We start from the raw sequence: 27,375 nt of genomic DNA on the forward strand, positions 1-27,375 counted from the left end.
TATATTTATTTTGAAATTTAAAAGAATTAATTTAATTCATTAAAATAGGTCATTATTTAATATATAATTAATGAATTTTGATTTTAATACATTTATGTTGAAATATGTAATAATTAATTTCACTGATTAAAATCATATAAATATATATAATATTTTTCCTAAAGATAAAAGATTTTTTTTTGTTTTTTATTCCTATAATTATTCTTTACATGTAAAATAAAAAGCTTTAAATTTTTCCAATGTCTTTATCATGAGACAAGTAAAAATATTTTTCGACATTTTAAAGTTTTTTCGTGAGAATTTAAAATATGAAGACTTTGAAACGTTTAAAGAAACGATTTCTATTTTTTTCAAAAAAAAAAAAAAATAATCTTTTCCAAATTCTTATGTGACGAAAAAATTGTACTTCTTTACAGAATGAGACACGTGAATGATAAATAGATGATAAATTTTGATTTTCATCAAATAAATTACCAATTACACTTGTATAATTTATGAATATTTTTATCTTTTAAATAAATTAAAACTGTATTAATAATTTTTGTAAAATTGTATTAATGATTATTGAGAAAATAGTTCATTTAATGTTACAGTTAAGTATGAATTTTGTAAAAGTAAAAATACATTATTAATTACTCGTAAAAGACACGGGTCAGTAGGGCTCTTAAATCAATCACAAATTTATGTTTGTTTTTATTTTTGAGAGGTGTGAAATTGTTAGAGAATACATTAAAGTGAAATTAAACTTTGCATTAAAGTCTTTTGTGCATGAGAAAGATTAACAGATTAAATTTTTTTTAATGATTTTTATATTTGTTGTGCTTAAGTTTTAATGAAAGGAAGATCTCTAACATAATTGTTGTATATCTTTGATTTACATAGGTTGTATCTCCAATTCATTATGTGTTAAATTTTGTCATTCTGTGACTCATGTACAACACATTCTGCCCAAAAAGAAATAGAATCTAAACTTTTAAACTTTTTATTACGCCCAAAAATGTTAAATTTCATTAATTGTTTTCACATGCTTCAATTATCCATTTCCGTTCATCTCTATTATCTTTTTCACCTATTTGTTTCCAACCAAAGAATCTTACTTTCAACTCATTTCTCACCTATTTCTCTTCTTTTCTACTCCCTTTATTTGTTTCCTCACTATATCTATAAATGAGAATACCAAAATAACTCAACAGTATTATAATTCTAAAACATTAAACACAATTCAGATATTAACACGGGACTCCTTTAAAAAAATAAATCACGATGTACAAAGTAGTAATTCTCTCATCATACTAACAGATTGAACAGAAAAGAAAATTTTCATTTCAATGAAATTAAAAACCAAGAAAAAAAAAATGGGGGAAAATGAAGGTGTAAAGATGGGGGAAAGTAATTTGTACCCGTTGCTGAGAACTGAGAAGCTATTATACTTTTACCGAGGAATGAGGAAGCAGCACGACATTTTTAAAACGCATTGCGCAGCAATTGGTAGTATGCATCCAAAAATGAGGTAGCAGAGGCGGATTCTTAATTGACTCTATAAGAATGTATTAATAATATCTAAGCTATGATTTTCTTTCCTTTAATCTTGTCCTTGAGAGAATCTTTCTGTGGTTTTGATAAATCCAATGCATCACCTGCAGTGTGTTTCTTCCGCTTTGGCACTCCAATGTCAGCAGCATTACCAATGGGACCAGACCAAGCTTGGAATGGTTCCTTTGAATAGGTATAAGAGGTTGATGTGAAAGAGACATCAGTTGGAACAGTATCAGGATCAATATGATGGGAAGAACCCAAAGGAAAACCAAGTTGTCCATCTTGATGTGGTGGAGGGAACTTTTCACTCTTGCTCTTGGCATTTGCATGAGTGATTAGCCTTCTTCTCTGTTACACAACACGTTTAATCAACTACATTTTTAACTCAGGATGCATAATCATTCATACTTTTTTTTTTGTCTACTGTAAAGTAAGACAGATATTAGAAGGATAGTTGAAAATGGTACTGTTGGAACTTGCAGATATTTGTGTCAGTCTGAGACACAAAAGTTCTGTTGACAAATCCTAATTGTCCTTACTACTTACTCTCTCAATCATTTCATTGTGCTAAGCGTTCTTGAAAGAGATAATAATCTCAGCATATAATATTCAGTGGTTTTATAAACTGAACCAAAGCATCTCTAGTATACTCGTGATTATTAAACTTACATCAATATTCGATTGAAGCTCAGCATTGGCTTCAGGAGCAGGAAAAGCTTTTGTACCACGATCACGAGTACGATGCTTCTTGGGGCCATCAACCTGAGCTTTGCCAGCAGCTCTTAGTCTGTACATTCATATAGATGAAGTATCTTAGAGATAATTAAATACAGTAGGATGGCTATATGATAACTAGCAAAACATTAACTAAAAAGATAAGAAAACTTTCGCTCTGATGATAACCTCTATAGATTTGTGTATGTGTTTGTTAGATAGTATAAGGTTACAAATGCCAATGAATAATCTAAAGAATACAAAATCTAATTGTTAAGTGACATCAGGGCCAACAACACATTGCATTTACTTATCACATGCCTTATTTTCCTTCCAATTTCTCTCATCATATATCTATGCGTGTGTACATATACTTTGGTTTGCAGAAAGGAAACTTAAGAGCAGAGATACCTCCTCATTTCGTCATCCCTTCGTTTAGCATCCATTTCCTTGCTTGGGGGATATTTTGGAAGACTAGAAGGATCGCAAGCATAAGGTTGTGTCGTAAAGAACTGGAGAATGCAGGAGCAGACAGGCAAGGTAAATGTACATGGGTTTGATTTAAAAAGATAATAAAAACACACCAGGAAAAACACATAAATTAGAATGAAGGTCATTCTATCAACTTTTACACAGATATGAGTATATTACATTAATTTAAGATCAGCACACACTTTATTGTGAAAATTTAAGAAATGATAAATAAAAAACACGGCAGTGCAAAATTTGAAAGAAACAAACCAGCATTTTAACAAAAAGATCTGGAATTTTGAGAAACCTCACCTCACTTCTCAAAGCATCTGAGGCAGTTTCCCGTTCTACAGGATCAATTGCGAGAAGTGTATCAATGAGGGGTAGAGCAGAAGATGGAAAATCTTTAAAAGTCTCTCTTATGCGCCTCTTGTATGGCTCTCGTGGTTTAAACAAGGTAGCATTAGGCAACTTTGACTTCTTCCAATACTCATCGGAAGGTGAACCACATAGTTTGTATATCTTGTGCAGTTGTTCCACCTATACAAGAAAAGTGTTAGAAAAAATCCAATTACGGTTTTTTTATAACCATCAACTAAATGCACTTGCTATATCTTCTTATCAAACTATGCAAATTTGAAACGCTCCTAAACTATGCAAGAGAAATTAAAACTAAACATAAGATCTACTAGTATTATGCCAATTAAAAGAAAGCATCATTCTATAAACAAGATATGAGAATTATTTACATATTGTACAAAACGCAATTTGGTAGGTAGTGATCTACGTTGCATGACTGAAGGAAGCTAAATTACTGTTAATATCCTTATAATCTTCCCAGCATCTCTCTAGTCTCTGTCCTCACAAATGTATACATACTATACGATAGATTCATAGAATTACCTACTAAGAGGGAAATGATGAAAAGCAAACAAGATGATATAGCATGTAGGTGAGTTGTTACCTCTGTACGACCAGGCATGATTGGTTTCCCAGCCAATAACTCTCCTAAAATACATCCAGCACTCCAGAGATCTACACCCACACTATAATCTGTGGCACCAAGGAGCAACTCAGGAGGTCGATACCAAAGGGTTACTACACGACTAGTCATAGGATGTTTATGGTTTGGATCAAATATAGAAGCCAGTCCAAAGTCGGCAATCTTAAGTGTTCCTTCATTGTCAATAAGAAGATTTGAACCTTTAATATCACGGTGAAGTACATGACGGCTATGACAGTGCTCAAGTCCTGATAGCAGCTGATGCATGTAACATTTTACCTGCAAGGAGGGTACAGTATTTGGAGACATTAGATCCTAGCCCTTGAAAAGAAAATGTACCAATTACCAAATGAGATAAGCAATTCTTAAATAAGGCAAACCTGGTCTAACCTGAGGCTCTGTGAACCTGATTCCTGGGCTTGCAGCAAGTCCAGCCAAATCATGATCCATATAATCGAACACCAAATACAAACTACAGGACATCCTTGACGTAACTAAACCTTGCAACTTTACAACATTGGGATGGTCCAACCTTCGCAAAATAAGAATCTCTCTCGCCATGAATTTTACACTCTCAGGTTCTAAATTGTCAAAACGAACCTTCTTTAGGGCAACAATTTTACCCGTCATTGTGTCTTTAGCTTTGTACACATTACTATAAGTCCCTTGCCCAATCTAAAGCGAAAGAAAAAAGAGGAAACAAAGAGAGGAAAATAATCATAGTCAGAAGCAAATATAAGATCCCACACCACACAAGTTCATCTCATCCACTCAAACAATGCACAAATTCAATTCCAGTTAATTCTACCACCAGAAAATTACAAACAGATTAACAATAAATCATGAGTTTTACTTTTGACAACACCGGGGATATTGGATAATCTGTAGCAATGAGTTTCAAACAAACCACATTACCACACAAAATGTTTTTCCGTTTCTTAATCACAATGCAATGCATACATACAACCAAATTATACACAAACGCACACACAGAGACAAACCTTATCAATTTTCTCAAAGGTGTCTGCCTTTCTTGGAATCCAGCCACTGAGTGCTTCCCCACACACTGCGGTGAGCCACGGCGGCCATCCAGCAGCAACCTGCTCCCCCCGCAAATGTTTGGGCAGATTGCTCAGCCTCGGATTCGCCTTCGATCTCCTCCTTTCGCCCCGAGGCCGCTGCACCTCTTCACCACCACCCTTCTCTTTCTCCTCACCATTCTGAACCTCTACCATAATCTCACTCTTGCTCCCTGACACTCCATCAACCTTCCTCTTACTCTGACCACTCAAACCCTTCTCCTCCTTCACCTCAGAGATTATCCCCTTCGACACATCCCTGCTAATCACACACCCCATTCCTCAAATCTAAGCTCCATCCATCGGCATTCCTAATTACCTAAACAATCAATCATTAACACACCAATTAATCCAATCTGAACAAACAAACAAACAAACAAAAAAACACGAAAAAAAGACAAATGCACCACGAGAGAGCACGATTTTAATCAGAAATCAAAATTGAAATAAAATTCAAAAGCAAACCTGATTTTCACAATCTTCAACAACAGAGAGAAACCGCAAACGTCACTCAGTTCCACCAAGATTCAGTGATCTGGCCGAAAAAGGACAGCGAAATGAAAAAGATTATCTTATGCTGTGGAGTGCAAAGACTTATGGTAATAAAAAGAGAAGTAAAATTGAGTGAGTGGAGAATTGTTTGGAACTGTAACACAGTGTTTGGACTTTTGGTCTCAGACAAGAAGAAAAGAGTGAGATCTTCTTCTCATTCTGATTCTCACAAGTCAAATCCCAAACAGACTTACACCTACACAAACGAAGCCGTTTTTGTAGTCGTACCGTAGATGTGTGTATACGTACACAGTGTCCGTATTATTGTACAGTATTGTACGTAAGTGATGTGTGTGCCCTAAATTCACGGGTATTTACTTGGATGTTTCGTAACTCCTAAGGCAAGATCCATTAATCCGTAATTCATAATCTTTATTAATAAATATTTACTAACTTTATTTATTGCGTTTGGAGAAGGAATAGGACATTGGTTTTTGGTGTCTTGTTTAAGAAAATTAAAAGTTGTTGTACACAAATTGGGTTGCAGAGTTTAATGAATGAATGGGAGTGCTAACAAATTTCAATGAGTGCATGTCTGGGTTATGCTGCTGCCTGTAACCCATGTGCTAATTATTGTTTTAGAAAACAATTCATTTGTTGTTTATAATAGTGTCTTAAGAATTTTTTTTTCTTCCAAATTAGAAAATTATAATTTTAAGGTTAAATAGGCTAGGATAATTTTTATTCGGTGTAAATAATTAATATTATAATAAATGCGAGGTAAAAATTGTTACTAATTTACTTTGGGTCTTATTTATAGTTTTTTATATGGGCCTTTGATTAAGGTTGGCCTAATTGAGGTTCAATTGTTTTTGTTTTCTAACCTTCATTATTAGTTTCTTTAACAATATGAATAATTACTATTGTCATCGCTCGGCGCTCAATGTCAAGCATCTTTTTGAGTAGTCCGTTAGGATGACGTTGTTGACACATAAATCTTCATATTTCTAGAATCACAACTTTAAAAACGGTTGGAACCTTCAATGTTGACACATAAATCTTTATATTTCCATACTCAACTTTAAAGGCTAGTGGATGGATTAATGTTGACACACAAATAATATGATACAATTGGAGCTTTATGAGTGGATCCATCGGTGGTTGACCGTTAATTTTATTTTGGAATGATTGTCATGTCAATCGACACAACTTCAAATCTCAACCGTTGAATCATGAGATAACCAACGATGTGAAACTAGCGACATGTCTGAAGGATCAATGGTTGTTAAGCAAATTTCTTTGAGTGAATCAACCCCTATAATACAAAATCTAAATCAACTTTACAAATCTAGTATATAAGTTGAGATTTACTATACTTTGAATTTATTTTATTTTTAATTAATATGAAATCTCCTACTAGAAAAGATTTTAGTAAAATGCTTTTTTATTCTATTTAACAATAAAAAAATTCAGCTAAATAAAAGAAATAATTAAAATTAAAATTTAATGCATAAAAGGTAGATTTTCATTAAATAATAAATTATCTTATAAAAATTTACCTTTTCAGAAAATGTATTTTTAATATAAATAGCGATTAAATTTTTTAACTTATCATTATATAAGATTTAATTTTACGTTATATTAAAAATGAAAACAAATAAAATTAAGTGATCAATCTACAGGAAAAGAAAAAACGAAGTAACAGGATGAAATATCAAAGTTTATATTGACCACTAAATAGCATTAATAATCTGCTATACATCATTTCAAAAGGTTTGGGCACCTTAATGGTTTATGCACCAATAGAGCAGAAAGTTTTTGAAATATTATTCAATCATAAACAAATTTTCATATTTAATAAGATTTTAAAGTTCTACAATAACTACCGATAAAGTCATAATAATCACGCGTTATGATTGATTGGTTGATAGTATAAAATATTTCACACAGCATACAAACAAACTCTTAAAAATGCATAATGCTGGTCATATAATGGTCTTTTAATTTTTTTATTTATCTTAACAATATAAATATAAATTGAAATAGTTATAGTTTTTTTTTTTAAAGATGACAAAGTAAATCAACCATGTTCATACAAGTTGAATTATCAAGAATTAAACTTAAACAAAAAAAAGTCTTGATCCAATTCATTACTCACGCTCAAACTTTTGATAAATCTTGACTCATAAGTTATAACTCATTTTAACATCTTTAATTATTTTCTTCATTTAATCCTTTATTGCAGTTATAAATAAAACAAAGATGTAAAAGGAACATTTTTTTTCTTTTGAAAATGAAGGAAAGAATATAGTATTACTAGCAGCACTTACGTAACATAAGCGGTGTCCACGTTATGTTATTCCAAAAATACATATGATACAAAACACCCATCCCAAGAAATGCAATCTCACAACCCAATAGAACAATACAAGTAAAAAAAAAATCCAACATACCAAAATCTTTCAACCCCAATTATAATTCAATGTAACAAATCCTGTATAGCCATTTTTCAGTCCCTGGATTTGAATCATCTAAAGGTATGAAATAATTATATTATTACCAACAAAAACTGGACAAGATATGACTGATATAATGCACTTTTCTTTTTCTTATTGCAAGAGCTTGTAATTAGAGTTGGAACTTACTTAACTCATTTTGCAAGAGAAAATTTATAAAAAGCTCAAAGGTAAAAATTACTAATAAAAAGTCTTGCAATAAGTTGAGCAAGGTAAAGTATTGCTAACTCTTGCAACAAAGAAAAGAAAATATGTAAGACCGATCATTTCATGAGATTTTATTAGTAATTTAGTTATTTTATAGACCATTAGATGATTCACATCCAAAGAGAGAAAAATGGCAAGAGAGTGCTGGAGAGAAAAATTATTGGAGAGGATCTAAATCCAGCCAGAACCCTCATTAGCACAAGCAAATATAACCGTTGAAGATCTCACATTAATTAAAAATATGAAAAATTACGGTGTATAAGTCAATGTAAATTCTACTTTACAAATCAATTTTGTAGACTTGAATTAAATTTAAAGTTCACTTCTTAACTTAATATCAGAATCATCTAAGTCTACAATCGAGATGTGTATGTCTCTCTATAATGCAATTATCTATCTGTAATGATACTTTGTAATTAGATGATATTACAAAAATACTTTGCCCAATGGTACATAATCTATTTAAATTAATAGTTATTCACATAATATATATATATAATATTAATTTCTCCCTTATACAGGTTTTCTGGTTCATATGCTTATCCTAGAGGGACGGAAACTCTATAGTCCAGCCTTCTTAATAGATCAAGCTCCGGGCCTAGTGTTAATACACTCAAGAAATTCTAATGACATATTTATATATATAATTTTGTATTTCAAATTTATTGCTTGACATAAAATTACCAAAAGGAGATGCCTATTCTTTCCTGTAAATGCCTGTAAAGGTCATCATGATATTTGGAAAGAACTACCATACTTGCTAATCTTCTAGTATTTATACTCACTCATATTCTAAGATGGCCAAGCTCAGAGCTAGTTCTTGATACCTCTTTGTCTTCAGGTTTTAGATCTTCTTTTTCCTTGCTCTTGGACACCTCTTCTGCCATGGATCTCCTTGGAGGAGCGGAGCAGACCGGAACCACGGATCTGATTCTCACAGGTGGTGCCACAAATAGCGGAGTAGGTGTTCTCATCATGCCAAATCTTCCAGGAGTAGAACTTCCTGGACTTAGTGGGATTCCAGTTCTCAACCTTGATCCAACATGTTGTGGTCTTGAACCAGATGAAGTAGGGCATATGGCTCGCGCAATGGAAGATGATGAAGGAGGTGGTGGTCTAAAACTTCTGTTGTAGCTTGCTTGTGAACGTGATCTGAGAACAGATGAACCAATCCTTGATGGGTTTTGGAGCTCAGAATTAGTTGGTCTGTGTACAGATCCCATGCTCCAATGAGAATCCCATTCAGATTTCTCACATTGTTCTCCCTGCTCAGTAGCTCTACTTCTGCTTCCAGAACTATCAAGCTTCTTATTCTCATCAACTGGGGGTAAGACTCTAGTTTCATTGCTAAAGGTACAAACTGGGGGATCTTCTGTTTTTTCTTCTTGTATCTCTCTGATGGTTAGTGTTGATCTGCTTGCACTTAGTTCTGGAGCAATTTGGTTTGAAAAACAAAATGAAGGGCTTGATGTAGCCATTGATAGTTTTGGTCCTACAGGAACTGATCCCAACTCGCTCGGGAAATACAGACAGTGGTCTGGCTGGAACATGGATTGCATTAATGGATAAATATGTGGAGTAGATGGAATAATTGGCTGAAATGTTAGTGCCAATAGACGATTTTGTTGCTGCAAAATTTGTTCTTGCTGCCAAATCTGATACAGAGCCAACTCTGGTGAGAAACTAGAGATTACACATTGCTGGCATTGTGTAGGGTACATGTTTGCTGTAGGATGGGTTGATACCAAAGAGGTTGAAGTAGATTTTTGCCATCCAAGTTGATTTTCACCTTTGGAAAAGTTCTCTGAACCATTTGCAAGGATGCGAGCTATGATGACTTGATCTTGTTCTTCATTGCCTCTAGACTCCGGCGAAAATGAAGATGATAAACTATGCTCTGACACTAGAAGAAATTTAGAACAACAACAATAAGTTAAATGTGGGAGGGAAAGACAGAATAATGTGCAAAAAAGAGAAAGGTATGATGAAAAATAGTCATATTAAGGCACGGATAATATGCAGACACACATAAATATGATTGAAGAATCAAAAAGCTCACATTTTTTCAATGCAGCCCAAGCAGCCATTGCAGCATTTTTTTGAGCCTGTTTCTTGGTCCTAGCTGGATCTCCTGTAAAATGCTTTCCTGCAATCTCAACTGTACACGAGAAGTTAGGACCATGACCTGGTCCAGAACGAATTGTAGTATAAACAGGAAGATTCAGTCCAGCTCTATGAGCAGTTTCTTGGAGTAAATTCTTGTATACTCCTGTTTCATCCTGTCAATATCCAAATGAAAAATACATATTCAGAAAAAAAACTTTTAGATCATCAATGACATTCTTTAATTCCTAACATTTGTGGGTATGTTTCTGTTCTTACTATAATCTGAAATTCTTCTATGTGTCCATTCTATATACTATTTGGTTGCAAAAAAAGTTGTAATTAATGAGTCAACTAGCCTCAACATATTTTGGGAAAATGCAACCCTCTAAAAGAAGATAAAAAAGAGACTATAAAATTAAATATCTATTTGAAATAAAATGTATATTTGGCCCTAAAATCGCTTATATATATAAGTTGACATTTAAACCAGTAATGGAGAGAAAGCCAAACATGAAAATTCAGCTTTAAACACTCTTATTAAAATGCTTCTGGTTTCCTAGAAAGTGGGTGTTAAAAATGATTTTTGTATTTCTGATACACTAAATGCTTATTTTCAAAGATAATTTTCTACTTTTATTTTACTATACTAATACTACACTATTGAATATTTTTATAGGAAGAAATACTTTTCCAATTCTAGTATTCAAGATCAAAATACTTGTACATCAAACTACAAACGTGAGTGGAAGAGTGATTACAGTTTTAAAGAAAGAAAGAAAAAACCAGGAAGGAGATTCTTAAAATTCTCATTTGCTCACCAGAACTCTTGCAGCCAAAGCTCTAGAGGGACCTCTTTTTGCAAGAGTGTTAAGAGCCACTTCAGCTGCTGCATGTTCTGCCTGTCTAAGAGTAGAACAAAAAGTAGGGCTTTCAAAGGTCTCTCCATTAAAGTTGACAGTAGCTTTAAAACGAGGAGCATGATCTGGCCCTTCACGAATGCATGAATAGGCTGGCAAATTAAAACAGCTTCTTTGAGCCAACTCTTGCAGCCGATTCTTGTACATGTCTACACACAAATAAAAATTAAAAAGGAATTTAAATTTTTATAATTTTTAAGGAAGAAAAAAGAAAACTTGTGTTATTCTAGCAAACATTTAACTGGATGAATAATTCACCACACTCCAACTTTTTATAATTGAAGAAATTTATCACATAATAATATCACTAATGCTCTTTTTTGTTCAATAACAAAGACTCAAATCAGTCAACATCCTATGCTTAGAAGCCTAACTCAATAATATATTGGGAATTGTTCTTATCACTAATCGATATGGAAATTCCAACACTCTCTAAAGCCGGAAGAAAACATAGAGGCTTTTTATCACATAATAATATCGCTAATGCTCTCTTCTGTTCAATAACAAAGACTCATATCAGTCAAACATCTTATGCTAGTAGTCTAACTCAACCCCACAAAACCAGATTGAAAAATCAAGTTTTCACCTAATTATATTTTGTGAATTGACCTTATCACTAATCAATGTGAGGCTTCTTCCAACACTCTCTAAAGTTGGAAGAAAATAGAGAGGCTTTCTTCAACTACTGGAGTTAGAAAGTTTTCAATAGTTTAAAAAGGGTAGCCATACCACCACTGTAGCATCTCAATTTCTCTTAAATTGTTTGCTATTACACCAAAGATCAATATGAATATTCTCCACCCACATAACAGCAACCCCCACACCTAGATTAGTGTTTATATGAATCAGCAAGAGAAATGTTAGCAACACATGCATTATCACTCTTGACTACTGGTTGAAACTTACTGAAAATCACAAAAAATCGTGAGTCTTGCTTCACATTTTAGTTTCAACAAATTTTAACCAATGATGGAAAATGTATTAGAAAGAGTGTATTAGTACTCTTCATGTCAACACACCCTCACATAGGTAATCTAGGGATTAATTCAAAAGACCAAAAACAACCGAGCAATGTTTATAACAAGACTTACGAGCTGTCAGTAAAGATATAAACCTAATCAAGAAACAAAATAAGCAGCACTAATTGAGTTCATTTCTACATAAATTCGAAAATACTAACAACACAGTAATTCGACGAGTTTTCTGTACATTGGGACAAACCTTTTCAGAAATAGTTTACACCGACAAAAGCAGAATCACCATTTTACTAAACCTCGTTCCAAATAAAAGGAAATGTAAAATCGCAGCACAGAAAAGAAACTCTCGAAAACCCCTAATAGTAAGTAACTAAACAGTGAAATAATGAAACAGACCCATTAGTCTATGTTCACTCAACATCTACGAAACCACCCAATGGACCAATATTCAGCACGATCAAACCCATTTATAACAACACAACTCAGAATTTGCATTGATAGAAGTAAAAGAACGGCGATAAACGATAAAGTAAGAAAAATCGAACCTTTTGAAGAGTAGTGTGAAAGGATCTGAGTGTGAGGAACCACAAAATGAAGCACAATTAAAAGTATCAGAGTGCGTCTAAATCTTTTGAATGTTTGATTAGAGAAAAACTTGGAGAAAGTGAAGGAAGAGGGAGAATAATAAAAGTAACAGTAAAGTGAGAATTATTACCCACAACACAAAACAACACAACAACGATGTTTATTTTCTGTTTATTTTTTGTTTATGGAAGCAAAACCACGCAAGCAATCTATATTTATGGCTCATTCATTACCATAACTGTGTCCTTCCTCACAAAAGGTTAAAGTTCACATCTTTATTTATTTTATAGATAAAGAGTACTAAATAAAAACAAATGTACGTACTTCTTATGTTGTTTTAAAAATATCCTAACAAGTATTCTTCGTAATAAATACCCTAACAAGTATGAATATTTTTAAATTCTTCAAAATTATTACTTTGTAAAATAGCAATAATAATTTAGATGTATTCTTTAATGTATTCTTTAATCGGTAACAAATTTTAATAATAATTATTTGTTATAATAACTAATTTAAATATAAATTTATAAATTAAAATTATTTATAATGATATTTTTAAATTATTTTTTAAATCAATCACTATAATTTATAAATTAATCATTAATATTAATTATTAAAATTTTAATTATCAACAAAAATTAATTTTTAAATTTGTATTTAATTATTAAATAAATTTAGAAATAACTTTTTTAGTTAATATTAATCGTTAATTTAAAAACTAATTTATTAACCAATTTAATATACTCATGTTATTTTATTAGCATTGCACTACCGCAACCAAAAACAACCCACCGTTGCACCATGACCTTCGTTGACGTGAAAGACACCAACAACAGCCACCACCAACAACGTAGGCATCCTTCAACTCGGTTGTAGTAAAATGTTTCGACGTCCAATACAACAACTTTCTGCCAATAAAAACATACTATAAAATTTTTGAATAAGTTTCATAAAAAGAAGGAAATCTAGTAAAAAAAAGCATGCATGAGAGAAAAAACCAGTTGCAAATGAGAAGAGAATGGGTTCCATTGACATCTTCAATTTTTTTTTACAACTAATAAATATTCAATTTTTTTTTACAACTAATAAATATTATGAATAATTTTATTTATTATAAAAAAAATTCAAAATTAATTACAACTTATCTAACTATCATTTTATATTATTTTTAACTAAAGATAATTTGATAATCTTATATTTTCATTGATTAAATTTTATTTTTTATTCCTCATATAAGTTAAACCTTCACAATCTTTCATCAAATTTACCTTCAAATCAATTTCATCAGTTCTAAATCCCTTAAAAAAATAACATAAACTTCATTCTCAAATTCATTCAAATCAATCATCTCCATCTCCCACAAATCATTCTTCTACATCTTTGATACCTTTTACATATATCAAGACACTAAATTTATAACAACTGAGGTTTTAAATTTGATTTAGTAATACATATTTATAATATTTCAAGTTTTGTTCCTTGCTAGAAATTCATAAGAAATATAGATTAAAAAGTAAAGAAACATACATACATTACTAATGGGGCTTTCTGTTGGGAAACATGTTTGAGACAGTGCCTTGAGTTGGAAACAGTTCACGCATCTATCACATTGGAGAGTCATGGTATCGTTATGAGAAGAGGAACCAACATAATTTATTTTAGTGAAAACGAACTAATATCTCCTATTTAATAAAAATATTTAAAAGATGATGTAGTTAATAGTATTAAAAAAAATTACCATGCCAATAGTAAGAGGGGTTAACCAATATACAAATTTTATTACATGGTTCATCAATCTTAATCTTTCATGCAATTGAAAATTAAATTTGCTGGTAATTAGTTTTAAAAGTATATTCACATTTTCAAGTAACTAAAAATCACAATATGTATGTCTTTCAACAATAATTATTACACAAGTCAATTAATTAGATAAGACTTTGAGATGAGATGATATTTTTTTTATTTAAACTACTAGTAAATGCGCCATTTAAGTTTAGTTTAAAAGTCATACAAAAAGCGTTACTTATTGATAGACGATGTAATTTTGTATAAACATCAACAATTAAGTTTAATAAGTATGTCGTTCAACAGAAAAGTTTTCTTCATGAATCTGCATAATTTATTCGCACACCCCTTACACATTCGAGATGTCCTTTTGCCTTTCTCAGAAGTTATTTCCGATCAGTTTTTCGAAATTTTGGGAACAGAATTTTCGGAAAGAATTTTTTCAAATAAATCTCTCAAAACTTTTGTAACAGAATCTTCGAAACATATAAAATATGTTTTAGAATAAATTTTTTTCATAATGAAATTCTTGAAAAAATAAACTTTTCAAAACTCAACAAATATCTGGAATGATTCTTTCGGTACCAGAATATATTTTTTCAGAATGAAATTCTCGAAAAAGAAAAACTTTTCAAAACTCAAAATATTTTTTGAAATTATTTTTTTAAAATACTCGTACGTTGAAATATGTTCCAGATAAAAATTTCCAGAATACAAAGAAATACATTTTAAAATTCTTTTCATAACAAATTTTTCCTGTATTCTCTTTTCTCATTCTTCATCTATTCTCCTCAGACAGAAGCAATGCAGCAATATTAAAGTCTTTTCAAAACAATTTTTTTCTGCATTTTCTCTTGTCATCCTCCATCTCTTCTTCCTCCGCAAAAGCAATGCAGAGTATGTACGAGTCTTTTAAATAGCGTGAGGGGTGCAGTTAGTAATTATAGGGATGTAGGAAGCCATAGCCAAGATCATTTTTGCAAGACACATTTACCATATACACAATTTGCTGTTAGAACAGTGTAAAATTCTTTTATAACGTGAGTACTATATTACTCATACTAAACTTTAAATGTGATTGAAAGATTAAAATAAAGTATGAAAAAATTGTAACCAAATGATATATATATATATATATATATATATATATATATATATATATATATATATATATATTTATATTTATATTCATTCAAGTTGCTTCTTCTGTTTTAGACTTGCAAGGGCACAGTTTTGGTAAAGAATGTGGCTGTTGACATTGACATCAATTATGAACTCTGAAAAAAGCTACATTATTTTTGGTACATAGAAAAAACACCACATTTTATTAGAATAATGACCATGTACATGTATCTGTTCACAAATAATTATGATTACATAAGAATCAGTAATGTGAATGAAAACATTTGTTAGGGCTCAAATGATGGAGTTGGTTCAGTTTCAGGAGGATAAAATATCTGATACATCTTTCTGTCAATGAAATTCCTGTATGGATCCTCTTTCCTCTTCTTGATCAAGTAATTCAAATTGCTTTCAACTTTTGACTTAATCTGCAGGTATATTTTGTTGGCATTTTCTCTGTCTTTTAGCATATTTTCCATGCCTTTTGTTCTTATGGGCTTCCCAAACAGAAAGTAAAAGCGACCAGGTATTTTGGGTGCAAGCACAGGAACAGAGAGATTCTGGTTTGCTACTTCACCACTTCTCTCATCTCTGAATAGCAACAAACACACCAATGGCTTAGTTGTGAAAGAAAAATCCATAGATTGGATGTATAAGCTATCAGATATCATATGAAAACATGGTTTGAAATTTCTTAAAAATGGAATGTTTTAGTGAATTATACTTACTTCAAAAAGATTCCACCAAATTTTGTAATATATTAACCAATGATAAAGTGTGCAAGAGTGTGTTGTTGTTAGCACTCCTCTTCATAAGTTATATGGTCTATGAGAAATGTCAAGAACATTTCTTCACTCCCCTTAGAACATGTTCTTTGTCTCTTGTACAGGTTGAAATATAAAATCATACAAATTTGTGGGTATCAGTGTTATTTAATAAATTTCTCATGATTTTATACCTTTCAACAAATTTTAACTATAAGGTGGGTATATATTAGAAATGGTGTTGTTGGCTATAGTTTTGAGGCTATATTATAAACAATAAACAGTATTGAGATGGAGAATAGTTACCTAAACTTAACTGAGTCACGATTCATATCTCTTATGTAATCGTTGACTATGGGGATCTTCATTAAATCGTTGTAGTCAAGAACCATCTGCATAATTCAAGCAAAAAAGTCCAACCAAAAAGCAAGACCAATTAATCAAAACTCAAGAATTGCAAGGAAAAACAGCTATTTTCTTCTCATTCCTCTCTCCCACCACCCCCCAACATTTTCATTATTCAACTTGATATTTCTCTGAACGTTCATTGAGACATTTAAAAGTGAACATTCCTAACAGGTTTAGAAAAAAAAAAAGAGGAAAAAGTACGAATTTGTAGTCCCTGTAATTTTTGCTAAACTTGCAATCAGTTATTCTGCTTTCAAATTGATGAATTAGTCATCCATCCAACTTTTGAAAATATGTGATTTTTAGTCCTTCATTTTCTTAAACTAACTATTATGAAAGACCAATGTGAAAGATGAAACTTATTTTAGGTACACTTTTAGAAACTGACTAGAAGGTAGCATACAGAATCAAGAAGCCAAAAGAAAAAGATCTGATGAAAGAAAATCTAAACCTCCGTGTACTCCACTAACTCCACTTTTAACATTGGTTTTCTCATCAATAACCAAAATTACTTCACTCGTAAGAGCCTCAAACATCCCTAAAGTGTGATGGTTAAAAAATGTGAGGGGTGAACCAAAAAGAGACTGATAGAAAAAGAAGAAACGTACTTGAGCTAAATCATCTTCTCCCACAGCTCCAAATGGAACAATTGTGGCACCAAATCGAGCGGCCATTCTCACAAATTCCGGATGATCAGGCCAAAACAACTTGTATTCTTCCCCCTAGCAATTGCAGAGTTCAGTCAGTTTTAAAGTAGAAAACACCATCACAAAATAGTAAATGCTGATCCCAAAGACTACACATGGAAACATCAACTGCATGTTGTATTAATGTGATTGCATAAATAACTGAATCATAGATACTACAAAGGTTGGATAAGAAGCATAGATAAAGCAATAAAACTAATGTACCTTATAATGGAGAGCCTCACGAGCACCACCAGGATATAGAAGAACATGTGACTTTGTTGAAAGTAATTTGAAAAGGTTGCTTGCTGAAACAGGCACCCCACCAAATATCTTCACCCAATCAAACATGGAAAACTCAGATGAAAAACTCTCCACTTTAGGCAAGAACAGCTCCGGATGGGCTATTCCGCGAAGGGCAATACCTTTCTCACTTAAAAATCCATCTGTGAGTGAGATAAGCTCAAACCCCAACAACATATGATAACCGACATATAAGACAGGACCTTCTTCTGGAACACCAGAGAGACCTTTTACGATCTTTCCATCCTCCAAAGTAGAGAAAAATACAGATCCGGTAACAGAACGAAATAACCTACCATCCACATTAGTAGTGTAGCATATCAGATTTAAACCTACTAGTCCAATTTGTTTGGGAACAAGTGTTAATTAAACTATCAAAGAAGATTATTGAAGTAAGGCTGACATAAATTGTAGGCTTGAACCTAAGAGAATAAGGACTTAAGTCTAGGTTTCACATTTACTCATACGGATACGTATGCACATCTATAAACCACTTTTTCTCCATTTAGGCACTTTGTATTCAACTATTAGTATAAAGATAAATACAAACAAACAAATAAAATGGATGCTTGACATCCAAGGTTGATTGTTCAACAGAACATACCAGGGAACAAAGAATAAGGATGTGGAGGAGTGGCTAACAGCACATGAGAAAATATGAGCAGTTTAATGAAAAAACTCCTTTCAAGTTTAAACATGTTTATCTTTTACAGAATCAAAAATTTCTGTCGAAATTATTAGGTACACCTGAGAATAAGCAAGGAATAACAAGAGATGCACATGAAGAGAGAGATCAAGTAAATAACTGTAGTCTAACAAATCAAATTGTGGGGGACATAATATTGCCAAATCAAATTACCCAACCACTTGATCCATTGCATATCTGAATTCTGTCATACTAGGAGGAATGAAATCTCTGACCAAATCATGCCTCCGTGAAGGACGGTACATGCAAGTTCCCTTGATGATGGTCAATAGACCAATACCATCTTCCTGCATTTGATGAGTTGTTATCACTGAAGCTGTATAGGAGGTAAGTTTGCGACTAATATAGTTAAACTTAATACAGCAATATAACATGGCTAGTGAGTTCATGATGTTCATCACATGATCTAAGGACTGTGTTAAGGTTATGCAGAAATGGTTTTAGAAAAAACACAAAAACACATCCTTTTGTATGCCTATTGGTCCATGGACAAGTACTAAAATTAAAAAATGCTCTTTATAGCATTTGTGACTATGAGAGTCCCTGAAAGTAATAAACATAGATAATTTAATAAAATATTAAAAAATGTAAATTAAGGTAAACTCAAGCTTTTCAAAAGCAATCTTAGAAAAGAAAAACTTTACAAAGCAATTAAAGGGGAAATTATAAAGAGAAAATCATCAATATGGTCCTCATAAGTTACATACACCCCAACATTAGTCCTACAAAATATTTATTCGCCAGATTAATGCCTCAGGTTTTTTTACTACTTTGTTCTCCAAAGATTGTCACCAAATTAACCCCTCAAAGATTTGATATAAAGATTCTTTGTGCACCATTTTAATCCTTATAGAGGATTCAAATGGTGATAAATCCTTTAAAGGATTAATTCAGTGACAAAATATTTAGAGGACTAATATACGATAACCATTTGGTGACCAAGATTTTTGAAGGACTAATAGTGAATTATATAACTTTGAAGGACCGATTGAAGATTTCTCTATTATAATGGAAATAGTTTACATATAAAATTTAAATATATTGAACAAACTACAAAGATTTAAATCCTCTAAAATGAGTAAAATTCTAATATGCTCCTAGCGCTACTCTAGGTGGTTTTTGCTATGTTCTCACAAGAGTAGTGTAATATTCTCATATCACAAACTTCTAAATGTGGTGAACAGCCAAACATAACTAGTGTTATATGATGCAATGCAATAGTCTACCTATTATAGGAGTCATCAAGTGAAAGAATTATCTTATTGTAAAAGGTTGAAGGAACTAATTTCGACCATTCAATCTTATATAGATGTGAGAACATTATCTTATTATAGAAGGTTAAAGGAACCAATCTCGGCCATTCAATCTTACACCAATGGTCAAATTTAGAAGTTTCATGGTCGCTAGAAAATATCCTCAACTTTATGGATGATAGTTTCAAGTAGTCTCACTTAATACACCCTATTTATAGAGGTATCAAGTGAAAGCATGATCTGAAATTATCATACTTGCAAGTATATACATTCACTTCACGTACCAGGAGAAGGGTGTGTCCACTGTCCTTAAAGACGCGAACTTTGCAGTTTGACAATATTCCCGCAAGTCTTTGAGCTTCACTTGTGCTGGGAAGCAAGTTATCCTTACCACTAGAATAGAAATTTTGTCAACATCCAGCGGAAAATATTAACTAGAGGGCAACTTATACATCTTAATTATATGAATACGAGAGTCTGAAAATTTGGATGCGAAAATGCTACATTCATACACAAAATTATTGACTCAGTTAAAATGTAAGAACCTAACTCATAAATCAATAACTTTAAGCTAAAATAAAAGATATACTACATCATTGACCTATAAGAATGTGAGAACTGTAACTCTGAACCATACTATCATACATGGATAGTCAAGATTAAAAGCTATTGAGTAGTCACATGATACCATATACACATTATTGGTCTACTACTAGTTTATATCATTCTATAGGTTATTGTGGCTGAATTCTTGTATTACATTACAATAGCTGCATAACCTCTTCCTATTAGGTTGGTTTGGTTGAATCAAACAACGCCATAACATTCTGCATTGCAAGTATAAATTTAGATTTGTGACGCAATTAGAAGAACTTGTTTGAGGTATGATGGAAAATTAAACTATGCATGCTGTATTATCATGTGAGGCGTCAATTTTAGAGAGTAGAAACCTGGCAAGTACAAGTACTTCAGCTTTAACAGCATGAAGACGCGAATTAGCATATGCAGCAGCTGACTTCAGAAGCTTCAGCTTCCAAAGAAGAGTATCCCTTGGTATAATATTAGCCAGCTCCTGGCAATAAATAAATACAGTTAAATACAGATGCAGATCAACATAATAGCATATTATATGAACTTCGAGAATTTGTCCATAAAATAGAAGAAAGAAAAAGCATAGAGGAAAAAGACAAATGCTATTACAATCTAAAAAATAAGAGGTATAATTAAACAATCACAAGGATTACCAACAAGTTGAAAGAAAAAACTTCATAATTGCGTACATGCTAGTGTGTAATTCTCAACAATTAGCTAAACATAGATACAATATAGCCCTAAACATTAAGAAATACAGAGAGAGTGACCAAGGACAGAATATTAAAATCTTCTTACAGGAAGACATGGTAGCAATGCAGTAAGGTTGTATGATAATTGTTCAATTTTTTTGACTGGAGGAAGCCTATTTCCGATATTGACTGAAGCCATCTTCACTGGATCGCCTGACGTCAATAAATATAACAGTATATGTGAATTAATGAGACAAGATAAATTACAGCAAGTTTGTTATGATACTGATATCAACATATATTCTTCAGACCGCATTCTGTTGAACCAGAACTTAGAGATTAGGCCTTTTTGTTTCATAATTGGTTGTTATCCTCCTAGCAATGTTCTTCACCTCTGTGTGTGTGTGTGTGTGTGTGATCACAATTACTCTGACATCTTTAGTAGTTGAATACAATTCAGTTCCTCATATTTTATAAAATTCCTTTGGAATAAACGTAATTATTTATGGACATAATTCACAAGATATACAATAAGTGAGAATTGGGTTATTATCCATAGTATTTGCAAATGAATTATATCTCCAGGAAATTGCATATCTAACTGCTAGAACATTAAGAAATAGATTATTTACCCATAATAAAGCTCAGAACAAAGGGAACAGCAACATGCAGTTCGTCAGGTAAAGCCTCCAACATAGGAAACAAAGGTTGCAACTGAGATTGGCCGACGGATGTAGCTGTGATTGAAAAAGGTATATTGCCAGATTTCAGATGAAAATTGACAAGACATCGCCAACTAAAAATACATTAACAAATATGACATAAAAGAATACACCATTAATATAATCACCTGGATTGGATAATATCAGTACCAGGTCAACAGTTGGATTGTGAGCAGCAACAGCAAGTGCTAGACTTCCACCAAAAGAATCACCTACCAGATAGATTGGTTTATTTGGAGATAAAGCATGTTCATGCTTAACAGCTTCTCCAACAAGTTTCACCAGCCCTTCAAAAATTTGAAAATAAAAAGCACTTCACTAGCAAGTTTGAATTTATTCATTTATGAAATTTTACAATCAAGAGAATGTTTAGGTTTGCATAATTCTTAGGGAAAGACATTTTTTAGTTTGAAATTTCAAACAAAAAGGATAAGACAGTGTGAATGGTTGATTAGTTTTCCTTATATTTTTTTAAGATTACTACCATATAAGCAAGATTCTTGATAATTAGTTAGCCATTGATTAATCAATATTGGTTTCACCTCAAAGTAAATTGATAACAGTGAATACTAAAAAGCAATCTCAAGAGCTTTTGGAAGGGAAGGTAGGAGGAGGAGGAAATCCCTCCAATCTAAAATTGGATTATGATCATCAGAGTGCCCAAAGGAAGAGTCACTCAACCACCCAATTCAGAATTCCCATAGTGTTTCTCATAAGATCTATTTTAACCATCAACTTCCTTTTAGTTTAAGATTTGGAGCAACAACATGCTTAATTGAATTCTATGCTTCAAATTCATTACTATCCAACTTATAAATGTTCAATTGCTACGTGAGCTGCATCACGTTTGAACTAGCCAGTGTAGAAGTATTTTGAGAGCATTAAACAAATTGAAATTGAGAAGTTCCACATGCTTCAATAAAATGAACAACTGAAATCAAGCACTCTCATATCATCAAAAACAACAAAAAGCTTTCAAAAGCTGACAAAAGCATACGTTAAAAAGCAAAGACCTTCAAAAGGTGTTCGATCATGAACTGGGATATGCAGGCAACGAACTTCAAAAACCCTGCATTGTTGAAAGTAACGATCAAAAGAGGAAGCAAGATAAAATTACAAGAACCAACATAGAATAATTGTTCTGAACAATATAACAAGCATATCCATCAAGCAGCTTAATATTTCATCAACCTTCAACGAGAACTCTATGCCAAAAATAGAATCAGACCATTGTAAAACTGAGCAATATCTCAGACATGCAATTTTAAAAAGCTGAAATTAATCCAGTATACTTAACTTGTGCTAAACAAACGCTATTTTGAAGTAGTTTTTAACTAACTACTAAAATACAGAAAACAACATACTTCCCAAGAGCTTGATGGTGCAAAGTGAGACCGAATCCCGTGCCATCCATCCCTGCACGAGTTAAACTAGAGAAATGTCAACACTCTGCATTTTCAATTCCAACATTCAATATAACACAACAACATTTAGAGTTAATAAACAACTTCAATTTGGGGTTTGAAAGTAGCAACTAGTATCACTCTGTCACCAAAAAGTTTTCATCTGTTCAAATCAGTCTTTGAGGATGAAACTGTTTTCAGGTTAAACACTCATTCACATTACACAAATATACTTACATATCCAAGTTGAATATAACCCAACATCAACCCAGTCTTCAAAAAACATGAAAAGAAACCCATTCAACACTAACTATCTCTCCTGTTAGTAATTGTTTTCTTTTTTAAGTTACAAAATCACAAGTAAGGTTCATTAAACAAAGAAGTCACAAACAAATTTATTTTGTTGTTATCTCCAATAAATATTAGCAGAAAAAGTGTGTCGGAATGAATGTGTCAGAAGCCTCATACATAAGTTACTAAAGTGTGAAAAGTGACCTTGTCACAATATTTCTAAGGAAAAAACAATTTCATGCCTAGAAGCCTCATACGCATACATCACACACAGAGTGAATGCATGGAGTTCAAAAGTGTAACTTTGAACCTGGTAAAAACAGAAGAGTAGGAGAATCCTTCAAAGGGGGCCCACATTCAACTGGGCAAAACCACCGAGGTGGGCCTCCATCTGATCTACAAATCTCCTTGGCTGCAGCAAAGTAATCCTCCACACTGTTTCTCCCATACCCATCATCCCAAAGCGCTGCCAAACCTTCTTCTGTTTCACCCTTCTTCTTCTTCTTATTCTCCTCAACTACTAACGACCGAACCTTCGCTTCCTCCTTAACCAACGAACCACCATTATGATTCTTCTGCGTCCCCACCACCACCGACGAAGATCCGTTCACAGACTCCGACGACAGCACCGTCGAGCCTCCACCCTCCAAACTCTGCGCCCGAACTCCAACCCTGTGCCTCGTAACGCACCTTACAGCACCAACGGGCGAGACTACAAAACCCCCAACCGAGGCCATCACAGTTCACGGTGATTGAACTGAACTTACTCAACTCTACCAATGTTCACTCTTTTCTTGTTGCTACTGTTATCGTCACACTTTCTGATGCACCCGAAGCATGAACCAGGAAAAAGAGACGGTAGTACCTTTTTACACCACGCGGTCTTCGTTATGCATGTTCCTGAGAGTTTATAGTAAGAAAAAACAAAACAAAACAAAGAAGTCGTGTTGTTTGTAGTGCGATTGTGCAAGAGTCACATGTTTGCGTTCGGTCAGCGGAAAATGCTTAAAAAGGAGAATGAGCGGTAGAAGCGAGATTGTAGCAACACACGAATCGAGCGGAGCGCGTAATTACACAAGCGCCATGACATTAAAATTGAAATGTTTTTGAGGCTGTCGTGTTGCAAGAAACTGTACCAGACATAAAGATAACAATGATTCTTCTTCCTACCAATGGCAATAAGGGGCGTGGGATTTTATTACGGAGAATGTTAATCGACGTAGTTAGTTACGATACCCCGTTAAGATATAAATAACTATATTTGGGTAATTTTATATTGAAAGTTGAATAATTAACTCGTTAATTAAAATTATATAAATTTATTTAATAGATTTTATATAGATATTAAAATATTTTTTGAAATTTTTAAACATATTTCTTTGACTAGTTTTACATTTATATATTTTTTTTATAAATTCTTTTATATATTTAATACTATTTTTTTGTTGTATTTTTTGTTAATTTAAAATTTTTAAGTTTTATTACATTTTAATTATTAACGAAAATAAAATATTATTATTTTAATTATTTTAACTTGTTTATTAAATAAAATATTAAATATATAATATTTGTAACATTTTTGTACTTTAAAAAAATACAACTGTATTAATAATTATTAAATCAGAATTTATTAATATCATAATTATGCATGAAATTTTGTAAAATTTAATATGTATTAATTATATTTAATCCGTGTTCTAAGTATATTTATTAACCGGATCATTTCATTATTTTTAAAATGAAAGATAAATTACATCTTTTAAAAATAGTATGACGAAAAAGGTGATAGACATTTTTTTTTCTATAAAATGATATTATTACTATTAGGAGAATGTTAACCAGTTAAGGAATAATCAATAATCAATACATTAATTTTATTAATTTTACATTGAAAATTGAAATAATTATATTCATCACTTAAAGTAATATAATAGATTTTATGAAGATAAAACTGTCGTTTGAAATTTGTAAACTCATACAAAATTAGTATTTTGAAATTTTTAAGCTTTTTACTCAAAGTTTAAGTGATTAATTTTTTTTATATTAATAAATTTATGTATTTATAATTAATAATTTCAAATATTTAAATATTATTTATTTTTTTAATAGAGTGAATTTTGTTAAGTTAGCAAAAATATTGTAAAAGGTTATCAAGTTAAAAATATAAATTCAATAAAATCTCAAACTGGTACTTTATTTTTATTTTTTTTATAAAATTTCAAAATATTTAACACTATTTTTTTTATATTAATTTAAATTTTTTTATGTTTAATTATATTTTAATTTTTAACAATATTAAAAATAGTTATTTTATTATTTAATTGTTTTTTAAATTTATGAACGAACACTAAATAAAATATTAAATATAATTATACAATACTTAAAAATAATTTTAAACTTTAAATAAAATAAAATAATATTAATAATTATTATGTCATATTTTATTTATTGTCACAGTTAATTATAATTTTTTATAAAATTTAATATGTTATCCCGTGTACTCAGAGTACCGAGTTAGCAAGATACAATATTTTTTTTATTCAATAAATTAAGTAAAACATTTGTATGATGTTCGAATATGGGAGACAAACAACTGCAATCTAGTAATCATTTTTGAACGTGAAGATTGTTGCACTTATTTTTTTTTTTATCTTTTTTGGGAAATGAAAAGATTAAGAATATTCACCCTAACAACTACTATTTTTTTTATTAATGTCTGTTTTTTTTTATTCTGCCTCAAAAGAACTGTTGCAATTGTTGAAGAGTTTGTATTCAAGGTGTTTTGCGTGTTTACAGCAAAGAACCCCTTACGGAAAAGTTGGGTCAAATGAAAACAGAAAATTTCTAATTGAATTGAAAAGATACCAAAAGCGTTATACGTCCAAAACACTTTATGTTGCCTAAACTTACACGTTTTAGTTTAATAGACGTGGAAAACTTGGCTATTTTAAATCGTCATATTTTAAATTTGGACGCATTTGAATACTTTTTTCATAAATAATTAAAAAAATAAAGAAAAAAGTTATTTTTTTATAAAGATTTAAATATTGATTTGGTTTTAATGTTTCTTCAGTTTTTACAATTTAATCCTAACAGTTTTTTTTTAATTTGATTTTAATATTTGTGTATTTTGTTCAATTTAGTATTTTTGTTAACACAGTTACAATAGTTAGTGGATTATGAATTACTTGAACCGTGTCTGTCGCGTGTCATTTCGTTCTTTTTATAATTTTTATTTTTTTATTTTATTTTATAAAAAGGTATCCATGTGTAAAGCAAATATCATGTTATATCATGTTATTTTTAAGATCAGTTTTCTATTTTTAATTTGGTTATAATATTCATTATTTTTATTCATTTTGGTCATAATTTTTTTAAATTGAGTAATTTTGTCTGCAGAATGAAACTAAATTTAATTTTTATATCCATGTTATATTGATTTTTATTTTAAATTCACATTTTTGTTAAATATTTTTTGTTTAGGGTCAGAGAAGATTTCAAATCATAATGAAAATTTTCAAGATGAAGAATAACACTATTGGTTTAAAAATTTAAGAGGTTAAAAATCACATAAAATAATAAAAATCATATAAACATTATACTAATAATTTATATTACTTTATATTATGTTTAGGGTTCAGAAAATAAATTTGGTTTTAATTTGGAAAAGGTCAAAATTATTCAATTTTAAAAAAATTATGACCCAATTAAAAAATAATAATGAATATTATGACCAAATTAAATATTAACTTGAACATGACAGATATTGACATAACACATTAATATTTTTTCTAAAATAAAAGAAATTAAACAATTAAAAATTAAAAAAAAAACTATGTCATCATGACACATAACTATCTAAACAAAATTAACAAATATTAAAATTAAATTAAACAAAATAAATATTAGAATCAGTTTAAATAACTGAACAAATATTAAAGTCAAATCAGTATTGAAGCCTTTTATAAATTAACATTAACTTATAATTGTGAGTTAATTTATAAAAAAGTTGTATACTTTCTATATATTCTTTTATTTCATTCACA

General features: G+C 31.2%; 3 protein-coding genes across 5 annotated transcripts; all 3 read right to left on the reverse strand.

Moving 5' to 3' along the window:
* Positions 1 to 1,221: 1,221 nt before the first annotated feature.
* LOC114187990 (Protein kinase superfamily protein) lies at positions 1,222 to 5,549 on the reverse strand. The gene is made up of 8 exons (XM_028076458.2): positions 5,269 to 5,549; positions 4,726 to 5,122; positions 4,115 to 4,399; positions 3,686 to 4,003; positions 3,034 to 3,261; positions 2,662 to 2,762; positions 2,206 to 2,323; positions 1,222 to 1,884 (listed from the first exon to the last, which is right to left on the reverse strand). The coding sequence occupies exons 2-8, from the start codon at positions 5,080 to 5,082 to the stop codon at positions 1,561 to 1,563; spliced, it is 1,731 nt and encodes a 576-aa protein (XP_027932259.2). The 5' UTR covers positions 5,083 to 5,122; positions 5,269 to 5,549; the 3' UTR covers positions 1,222 to 1,560.
* A 3,073-nt stretch (positions 5,550 to 8,622) lies between these two features.
* On the reverse strand, positions 8,623 to 12,808 carry LOC114186564 (double-stranded RNA-binding protein 2-like). 2 transcript variants are annotated; one of them, XM_028074504.2, is made up of 5 exons: positions 12,734 to 12,808; positions 12,564 to 12,588; positions 10,943 to 11,190; positions 10,078 to 10,297; positions 8,623 to 9,921 (listed from the first exon to the last, which is right to left on the reverse strand). In XM_028074504.2, the coding sequence occupies exons 3-5, from the start codon at positions 11,186 to 11,188 to the stop codon at positions 8,804 to 8,806; spliced, it is 1,584 nt and encodes a 527-aa protein (XP_027930305.2). In that variant the 5' UTR covers positions 11,189 to 11,190; positions 12,564 to 12,588; positions 12,734 to 12,808; the 3' UTR covers positions 8,623 to 8,803. The 2 variants fall into 2 exon arrangements, with proteins under 2 accessions (XP_027930305.2, XP_027930304.2); XM_028074503.2 differs by having other exon boundaries at positions 12,564 to 12,761.
* A 2,886-nt stretch (positions 12,809 to 15,694) lies between these two features.
* On the reverse strand, positions 15,695 to 24,460 carry PES1 (Esterase/lipase/thioesterase family protein). 2 transcript variants are annotated; one of them, XM_028074528.2, is made up of 13 exons: positions 23,640 to 24,460; positions 23,000 to 23,051; positions 22,649 to 22,704; positions 21,764 to 21,922; positions 21,546 to 21,650; positions 21,020 to 21,126; positions 20,581 to 20,702; positions 19,915 to 20,023; positions 18,531 to 18,664; positions 17,594 to 17,963; positions 17,291 to 17,404; positions 16,581 to 16,666; positions 15,695 to 16,101 (listed from the first exon to the last, which is right to left on the reverse strand). In XM_028074528.2, exons 1-13 carry the CDS (start codon positions 24,064 to 24,066, stop codon positions 15,798 to 15,800), a joined length of 2,145 nt encoding a protein of 714 aa, XP_027930329.2. In that variant the 5' UTR covers positions 24,067 to 24,460; the 3' UTR covers positions 15,695 to 15,797. The 2 variants fall into 2 exon arrangements, with proteins under 2 accessions (XP_027930329.2, XP_085530997.1); XM_085674871.1 differs by having other exon boundaries at positions 23,000 to 23,065; positions 23,640 to 23,944.
* Between the last annotated feature and the right edge of the window lie 2,915 nt (positions 24,461 to 27,375).

Source organism: Vigna unguiculata, chromosome 6 (assembly GCF_037176805.1).
Source record: "Vigna unguiculata cultivar grain cowpea cultivar isolate G323 ecotype 2 chromosome 6, ASM3717680v1, whole genome shotgun sequence".
NCBI lineage: Eukaryota > Viridiplantae > Streptophyta > Magnoliopsida > Fabales > Fabaceae > Vigna > Vigna unguiculata.

Bases quoted from the DNA above. Each gene is read 5' to 3' on its own strand.
- PES1 (XM_028074528.2), bottom strand. From the start codon at position 24,066: ATGGCCTCGGTTGGGGGTTTTGTAGTCTCGCCCGTTGGTGCTGTAAGG. The intron at 22,705-22,999 runs GTATGTTGTTTT...TCAACAATGCAG, and splicing joins CACCATCAAGCTCTTGGGAA to GGTTTTTGAAGTTCGTTGCC. The intron at 16,667-17,290 runs GTACGTTTCTTC...TGAATTATGCAG, and splicing joins GAGAAGATGATTTAGCTCAA to ATGGTTCTTGACTACAACGA.
- LOC114187990 (XM_028076458.2), bottom strand. From the start codon at position 5,082: ATGGGGTGTGTGATTAGCAGGGATGTGTCGAAGGGGATAATCTCTGAG. The intron at 4,004-4,114 runs GTTAGACCAGGT...CCCTCCTTGCAG, and splicing joins TCAGGTTCACAGAGCCTCAG to GTAAAATGTTACATGCATCA. The intron at 2,324-2,661 runs GTATCTCTGCTC...ATGAATGTACAG, and splicing joins AGGGATGACGAAATGAGGAG to ACTAAGAGCTGCTGGCAAAG.
- LOC114186564 (XM_028074504.2), bottom strand. From the start codon at position 11,188: ATGTACAAGAATCGGCTGCAAGAGTTGGCTCAAAGAAGCTGTTTTAAT. The intron at 10,298-10,942 runs GTGAGCAAATGA...GGATATTGACAG, and splicing joins CTTTGGCTGCAAGAGTTCTG to GATGAAACAGGAGTATACAA. The intron at 9,922-10,077 runs GTGAGCTTTTTG...AATTTCTTCTAG, and splicing joins TTGGGCTGCATTGAAAAAAT to TGTCAGAGCATAGTTTATCA.